Raw genomic sequence first — 8,834 nt, 5'->3', positions numbered from 1 at the left:
TTCAGTTCAAACAGCGATGATGACCACTATGCCTCTTCAACTGATACACTCAGGGGATATTTAGAAAATACCAACATGAGATCACATTAAGGACAGATAACTAATATTATTCCACTGAAAGGGCTGGAGATGGTTTGATTATGGATTGGCTATACCTACATTGGCCTCTAATTAGAATGGCACGGTATGCTCACATACCTTAACATGGGGTTACCACGTCCTAGCCCTTCTGGATTAGTATATTCGGACTAACTGAGGTAAAGTTAGTCCCAAATCTATAATTACAGTTTCACCAGTGCACTCAAACGTTTGCTGAAACATGCATTTGATGTATATGGTATATTTAAGACAACCCAAGTTTGGATTCGACCAAATGAGAGGTTCTAGCAGTGAAAGACATCTAATTCATCACAATTATATTCCAACAAGACCAATGGACCGGGTAATCAGATGGCATTCATACACATACATTTTCAACAATAAAAGTGATCAGAAACATACTGAAAGATTTAGACATTTCTGAAACATGTTTTTAATTTCATTTTCCTTCCCATAGTGCAAGCTAGTCTTTGGTGCAGTGTCCCTGGAGCTGCTGCAAGGCATCTGGGATTGAGGTCCTCTATGACATTGGGGTTCTGTTTAGTAAGAGTCTGGTACCATAAGGGGTCTGTGAAGGGCATATAGGTCACATCTACAACATTCAAAGTACCCTATTTCTTTACCTTTAATTTGGCCATTAGAGACAATTCCTACCTAGATTAAACAGGAAAAAGAGATCTCTGAAGACAACCGGAGAGAATTGGCATCTTATCGATTATTCAACAAGATCTATTCTGTAATCTCTATAAAACATCTTAAAACCGGTGAAAGACTTTACTTGTGATCAAGATTTGATAGACATCATGACAGTGAACAGATGTTAAAATAGTTCTTAATGAGGTATGGCAATTTTTTTTGCATATTACATAATGTTTACCCCATTGACTATACACAAATCAAAATGCTTTTCACAAAAAAACATAAATTCAAATCAATAAAATAAAGGCCTTTCGCTATTTACAAGTTTGCCCGTTCTAGTGTCTTTGCAATTCTTACATGGCAATTGTTTCAATGGAATAACTTGAAAGTTCATAAGGACTATCTAGCTGTACAGGATAAATACTTTCAGGCAGCAGGGTATTGATGATTGTATATTTGACGATCATTAGATACTGTTGACAACAAAGCTCTTCACTGCATGTCCACGTAGAGTCAATGTGTCTCTATAATTAGTACCTGTTCTTTTTTCAGAGCAAGGTTTCACTTATTTTACAAATTATACACATCGGTAAAACCCTGACAAAGGCACACAATAGATAAAACAACAACCAAAAAATCTCAATTATTATTAGAACTAGTTTTATATAATACATATCTGGGGAGAATCCAAAAGACGTGTGCATCCAAGTATTTCAAGAGTGTGGATTTAAGGTTGTTTGAAGGAAAGGACATGAGTCTGCATGCCTTGGTCAGTTGGGTGCACCCAGCATGGATGAAAGTGGTGTGTGGGAGTGAGGGTGAGGGTGGGGGTGGGGGCTCAGATTTTAGGGGAGAGGGAGATGGCGGTGGATGGTGGATGGTGGCTGAAGCAAGAGGCTGTCCTTTATCATGATCCTCCCCCCAGTCTCCAGTTCTCTCAGTCTTCCTGGGCCTTGACCACATAGTGATGTCATGGTCGAGGCATTGGTGTCAGAATTGATGCCGCCAACCATCGCTCTCCTCACAATGTCTAAAAGGGTATTTTTTATGTGGCCCTCACAATAATGTCAGAGTCAAAATGACCCCTCTGCCCTCGTGTCCAAGTCAGGGCTCACACGTCCTGCCTGTCTCATAGTGCAGCTCAGGTCCCCAAACGTTCTCCAGTTCATACACTATATATGTGTGTTCTGTACAGTTCCACCCTTTCAAACCACGTGGAATCATTGAGAATTCACCTTGACAAAACTGAAGACCAGAAAACTATGACTATACAATGGCTTATTTTCAATCATCACCTGCCACCATGAGTTTCAGTGCTCTCTCTCTCGAGGCAAAACAAGTGTCAGTCTGACTTGACCATCAAAACACAACAAAACAAGAAACTTCAAAACGAGAAGTGCAGCATTATTTCTGGCGTTGTGAGCCAAGGGCCTTTGGAGGGCAATATTCTTTCTTTCCATCTCTCTCTCTCTCTCTTCTTTCTGACTTTCTTTCCCCTTCGTCTCATACTATCTTCTTGATGCTGGGCCTCTTGAAGCTGCCTGCGCTGCGTTGCTTCTGCACCTGGCTGGCCGAGCCGTGGCGTGTACGCCCGCTGGTGGAGAGAGCTGCGCTGGGTGAGAGCTGCATGTTCTCCTTATCTACGCCTGGACAGAGAGAGGGAGAGAAGGGAGGAGGGCAGGAGAGAGTATAGGGTGAGGATGTGGGTGAATGAGAGAGAGAGAGAGAGAGAGAGAGATACCATTACAATGTGAAAAGGCAATGAGACCCAGCACCAGAAATAAGAATGAGTTATACAATCCATGCCAGCTAGTGTCAGCTCGTTATCACCTCAATTAACTGACCACTAAACTAATGGAAACCCTTGGAAACAAGATGATTTGACTGGATTCTTGTCTAACCAATCAGACTTTAATGGATTTATTCTGCTGAATAAAGAGAAGTGACAACAAGCCAACACTACTAGCCTCATAGAATTGTGCATCATCAATCCATCTAATTAAAATAAACAATTACACTAATGGGATAGGAGTATAATGTGTCAACATGTCATAGTCCCCTGTGTATTCCATATTGGCTCCATATTAGATCACTCATGTGAAGCAAGTGATTGATAAATCATCATTTTATTTATTTTACTCTATCTTTTAATTATACAGTTATACTATGATATCTACTGAATGGAAAGTTCTACCTGATCCACAGAGGATTGTTCTCATTCTGTTTCAAACGCTAGATGGCGCTATACTCAAGGTTTGGTTTACAGAAGCATAATCTCACTCTAAATGGGCTCAACATTTCTGCATTTTCAGACAGGGAGACACTTGAGGATTAATTTAGAGAGCAAGTTACCCTTCAAACACCCTCATAATCCCATGGGAGCCCTCATAATCCCATGGGAACCCTATGACCTCTCTTACAAAACAACTAAAGTACACGATTCAACACCAGCCCCCCCACAACAGATCGCATCCCGATTTGGTTGGCAGTCAATTTCTAAGATGCTATTCTTGCAGTGGGCACTGTTTATCGGTCACCGATATCAAATTTCCTTTCACACATTGGATTAAATGTTGTTGTTTTCTCAAAGATGGAAGTTGGGGTGTGTGTTTGACCTTGCTTGACGCCTAGGGGTCACAAGGTCAAAGGGGAGGAGTACCTGGCAGGAGGAGGAGGTGTGGCGCAAAGACAGCAGACTTAGAGCAAGGCAGAGAGACTTCACACAGAGAGAGTGAGAGAGACAGAGAAAAAGAGGGAGAAAGAAACAGGAGTGAGTGACGATGAGAGACAAAAGGAAACAAGAATAACACAAAAGAAAAAGGCAACAATGACTGAGAACAAGATTCACCTTGAAGCGCTGACGTAAAACAAATCAAAAGGTTTCAATGAGGTCACATGGTTTTAAAAAGAAAATGCAGACAGAGTAAAACAGGAATGAACGCAAAGATGATAGTGAAGGAGATATAATGTGTCGTATACAGATTTTCTTCTCTTGTGGGTAGCATGTATTGTATCTACTCTGGTAATGTAGCAGGTCTAATGGCAGTATATAACAGCAATCTCTTAAATCTATAACTGCAAAAAGCACACTGGTGACTATGAACGCTAGTACAATGACAACAGCATAGACAGAATGGGACTCATGAGTTACCACAGTTTGCCAACTATAGGCTCGGGCGCTTAGAGGCCCAGGGAAGCTCTATAGTTGTGATTTGTACCAGATGTTTTGGCAGGCGTCTCGTCCGAGGGCTTGGGAAGTGACAGAGTTGGAGAGCGTCTATAAGCTACACGACCGACCCCCCGCACGCGTGGAGACGTTAGAGACAAACCAGAAGAGAGAGTGAGTGGATTAGAGTTAATTGTTGGGGTAAGAAGGAGACAACATGCAAATGCACACAAAATGTCTGACATACTGTATGTTTGATGACGGTGTCAATTAAGTATTCCTGCCTTCCTCCTGCAAGTGTCTTTGAGAGTCACAATACTATATTCAGGGTTTAGGTAAATTCCATTTCCAAATCCAGTCAGTTCAGGAAACAAATTAGTCGAAAAATGACCAGGAATTGAATTCCTGAATGAATGAATTGAAAGTCCAGTGTCTAACAGCGCCAGAGACAGTTACATATTGCAATGCTTTCTGACATCTTGAAACAGGAAATATATTCAGTGAACAGCAGCATCATTTTGTGAGGGGACATATTAGGCTCAGTGACATTTTTAGATGCAGAGAGGGAGAGCGAGAGAGAAAGAGAGCTAGCAGGGGGGCTAGAAAAAAAAAAAGTCACACACCGCAGCAGAGTCTACTCAACAAGCCTGCCTGGAAATGGGAGTGTAAAAAAAAAATTCACTACATTGTGTTTATAATAAAATGTCATCACTCCACCCATGCCATTATACCAACTATACCAGAATGGAAGGTTTTGACATTAACATGTCTACTTATTTAGTTTGTTACCTGAGAGAGAGAGAGAGAGAGAGGGAGAAAAATATATATAGAGAGAGAGAGAGAGGGGGGGGGGGGGGGGGGGAGAAATAGAGAGAGAGGGGGAGAGAGAAATAGAGAGAGAGGGAGAGGGAGAGGGTGAGAGAGAGAGAGGTGTGTGTGTGTGTGTGTGTGTGTGTGTGTGTGTGTGTGTGTGTGTGTGTGTGTGTGTGTGTGTGTGTGCTGACCTGGCGAGTGCTGCGAGGTTGCCAGCGAGGTCATGGAGTTGGAGAGGTTGAGGTTGGCGGTGATGCTGAGCTGGCTCTGGGTGACAGGAGGGTAGGGGGAGGTGGGCGTACGCAGCTGCTCCTCCCCCCTCTCCTCCTCCGGTCCCGGCAGGTAGCTGTCAATCAAGGCCTCCAGGAACTTCACTATCAGCTCTGCATAGTCTGGGATCTGGGTTTGCTGGTGGGAGGGGGGGCAGGGAAGAAGGCAGAATAGAGGGTGAGAGAGAGAGAGAGAAAGGTTAACGCAAGATATACGTTGAACAACATGCAGAGACTCTGGGGCCCCAAGACTTGTTTTTGTATGAAATGTGCCATATAAACTAAATTTGTTTGTTTGATTGATTAATGAGCTTCTAGTGGCCCAACACTTTCTACCCTGAGGGACCACACAGACACAGAGCAGTAAGGTAGAAGTTGTCCCTAACCACTGATATAAGGGACAGATATTTATTCACGTCCCCTAATGATTTAAGTTATGATTTGGTCTTGGTTTATCTGGACCTGTGGTTTAAGGGCAAATTATACCTCGCAACATCTCTGCATCTCCTTGCCTGTGCTATTGACGCCACAGTGGAACCGTCATAAAGAGAGACTGAGGTGGGCAGGAGAGAGGGGGGAGAAAATGCTCAATAAATCTCTGAGCAATCGGCAGCCTCGTCTCCGAGGCCGGGGCTGTAATTGCTTAGCAGGCTGAATTTTCTTCAGCGCGGCGCTGCTCAGTTTGGACGCCACTGTCTGGGGAAAATGAAAGGGAAATATGAGGGCTATGAATCATACCTTTGAGAAGGGCCCGGCAAACCTCCAAAGTCCATTGAAGCCGAAGCCTTCGAGAGAGAGAGAGAGAGAGAGAGAGAGAGAGAGAGAGAAAGAAAAAAAGAGAGGGGGAGAGGGATACATTTATGGTAAAGCAGTATACCGACATTTCGGTTATTTTTTCGGTTTTGAAACAACTAATTGAACTGTTCAATTATTTTAATTTAGTTAACATTTAGTTTCCATTTTGTCACACAGAGAGAATGCCAACAAGAGGGATAGAGGGAGAACAGAAAGTTCACAAGTGTTACTTGAGAGGAGGTACGATCTCTACACAACAACAAATCTAATGATTGACAGTTGGTATTCAGCAGTAGCCTTATCTGCTTTGAAAAAAGTATTTATGGATAACTGGCTATTTTGGAATGTCTCTGCAAAACCTTTAAAGTTATACCAAACGAATTATATTTTCAGAATAGAGAATACAAACCAAAAATCAATAGCTGTTTGTTTGAGAGTTGGACTGAGAGAGAGAGGGAGAGAGAGGGAGAGAGAGAGAGAGAGAGAGAGAGAGAGAGAGAGAGAGAGAGATAGTTGGAGCAGGCCTTTACTCTGTAAGTAGGAGGGCTGGTACTGCGGGGGTGACTCTTCATGGTAGACCACACTCTGGACAATGCCATGGACCGGGTTCAGGAGGTTGGCATCTTGGCACATGGACAGTAGCGTGTTGATCTTAGAATCCAGCAGATTGTGGCTGGGGGGGGGGGGGGGGGAACACACACACGCATGCACAAGCACACACACACCAAGTTATGCACAGCTAGTCCTAAATTTATGAGTGCAAACACATATCTCCCACTTTGCATTGCAACACTCTTTCTATGTGGCCTTGACAACATCTCCTATAATGACTGAAAAAGATGAGTTATTAACGAAAGAAAGACAAGGCCTGCACTCTTGTGCACTGTATATAAAAACTCCCCTGTGCTTTATTCTTGCACCGAACAAGAAGTAACTAAGCCACATATGACACTTTCTCAAGCACCTATATTTTTAAACTGTGACATCTCCGTTCATTAAAACTGAAACTCAGATAGAAGCTGCAGACATCCGCCCGTGTGTGTGTGTGTGTGTGTGTGTGTGTGTGTGTGTGTGTGTGTGTGTGTGTGTGTGTGTGTGTGTGTGTGGTGTGTGGTGCGTGGTGCGTGCTGAACTGAGGCCACATCTCTTGCAAAGCTGCATCAGACCACAAACCCCATAATGCACGTAGACAGGACAACAGTGCTCTTCTCTAGCCCATTCTACTGTTCCCTCTCCAACCACAACCCCTGGGACACCAAACGCACAGAGCTTTCAAACTCTCAAGCTTGAAATATTTCCACATTTGAACCACAAAGTTATTGATCTAATCCGGTTTGTTAAAACGTGCCCTTGGTTACTTACACAACAGGAAAGACCTTTGGGAAGACAACGCTAGCTTCAGCCAAGTACTCGTACAGGATCCTCTGGTCAAAGTCGTCAGTGGTGTATTTGACTTGGGTGGCCTGGAACACAGAAACAAAGAGCAGACGTCTAGTAGTTTTAAACTACTGAGAGTCATACAGTATAGACCAAAATCTTGAGTATGGCCAACTCTACAGTTAGACGCAACCAACCACAAGATATGACAGATCCAAAGATATATTTCAGAGGAAGTGGTAGATGAGGTCAAATTTGAAGTCAGATTGAGGTGATGGTGTACGAGGGATAAGGACGTGAAAGAGGTCATGAGGCCATATAACCCACCCAAGTTTTTAGAATGCAGGTCTGCTACAGTACACCACAGGCTTCAAATCCACGTCTGTGAGTTGATAGACTCCTATTGTCGTCAACGATACCTGCGACGCCAACGCGTGCGTAAAACACAGACGTTGAGTGGCTGCACTAGCAGCAACGGAAAATTAGGACTGGAGTCTATTTTTGTCTGATCGATGCGCGTAAACATACAATCCATTTTGGTTCCTTAAATACATATTCACTCAGCTTCAAGGTATGATAATGTAATAAAAACATTGATATGAGCAGTACTTGCATACAATAGCGGTAGCTGTTTGAAAAACAAGCTGATAAACCGAAATACAGTCCCTGTTTATATTTGGAGAGAAAGGACAAAGCCCCAACTCGGTAGATTGACAGGACTCTCAACATAAAACAATCACGTTCAACGTCAGGAATTGATAGCCTACATTTGAAGTTCCAGTTGCAGAAACAGACTGGGAGGGAAATGTATTCTGCATCCACGCACGCAACTGTTCACATTTTTGACAGGTACTTCATGGATTGTCCATGCTGCATCCCAGTGTACCACTGCTGTAATGGTGGCCACTCAAAAATGCTTGTGTTAGTGTGTGTGTTAGTGTGTTTGTGCGTTTCTGTGTGTCTGTGTGTGTGTTTGTGTGTGTGTGTGTGTGTGTGTGTGTGTGTGTGTGTTTCCTCTCACCAGCACAGTGAGCAGCAGAGCCTGAACTTTGGGGTCGGTCAGCACCGCCTCATCCAGTAGAACATTAGACTCTGACACAGACACCTTGCGGAGGTGACAGTTGCCTATTATTTGGCTCTCTGCAAAGTAAAAGTGGGATCGGGGGGGTGGGTGTGTTAGAAAGGTATGATGAGATGAACAAGGCTGGGGCAACTGAAAACATTATACTTGAACAAAACACATTATTTTAGACACTCACTTATCTCACAAGCCTATCCTGATGCACTCACCTATCCTGACGCACTCACCTATCTCGTAGTCGTTCTCGGCCACGCGCCTCATCTTGGGCGGGGTGGTGATCCCAGACTCCATCTCTGGTCTCTTTGGTGCTTTGGAGTCAGATATCAGGTGGTCAAAGCTCTTCCTTGTGCCTGGAAAACAAACAAACACAGAACATCAAACTCGCACCTCCAACCCAGAGTGAGATAAAGGCTTGGACAGTGATGAAAACATCCTGCAAATGCTAACAGGCTACATTTTGGCATTGGCGGGCAAATCTGTCAATCGTACCAGCCACTTTGGCGGGTAGCCAACAAGGGTTTGCGACTACTATACTTCAATTTAAATCAGCCGCACTGGTGCAAGCTGCAATTATGGTCATGTTTATTCAACATTT

At 43.6% G+C, this 8,834-nt stretch overlaps 1 protein-coding gene across 1 annotated transcript in view; it reads right to left on the bottom strand.

The window, feature by feature from the left end:
* Positions 1 to 2,115: 2,115 nt before the first annotated feature.
* Positions 2,116 to 8,834, bottom strand: part of nf1a (neurofibromin 1a) — a 60,096-nt gene continuing 53,377 nt past the window's right edge. Inside the window, exons 51-57 of the mRNA XM_083685291.1 lie at positions 8,467 to 8,589; positions 8,180 to 8,298; positions 7,144 to 7,244; positions 6,312 to 6,454; positions 5,725 to 5,771; positions 4,909 to 5,125; positions 2,116 to 2,384 (exon numbers count right to left, since the gene is read on the bottom strand). Of these exons, the coding sequence (XP_083541417.1) occupies positions 2,242 to 2,384; positions 4,909 to 5,125; positions 5,725 to 5,771; positions 6,312 to 6,454; positions 7,144 to 7,244; positions 8,180 to 8,298; positions 8,467 to 8,589 (893 nt within the window). The 3' untranslated portion in view covers positions 2,116 to 2,241. The remainder of the gene's footprint in view (positions 2,385 to 4,908; positions 5,126 to 5,724; positions 5,772 to 6,311; positions 6,455 to 7,143; positions 7,245 to 8,179; positions 8,299 to 8,466; positions 8,590 to 8,834) is intronic.

This window comes from Argentina silus (assembly GCF_951799395.1).
Source record: "Argentina silus genome assembly, chromosome: 14".
Lineage (NCBI taxonomy): Eukaryota > Metazoa > Chordata > Actinopteri > Argentiniformes > Argentinidae > Argentina > Argentina silus.
Note: the sequence above shows the minus strand (reverse complement) of the source record. Positions and strands in the feature narration are given on the sequence as shown.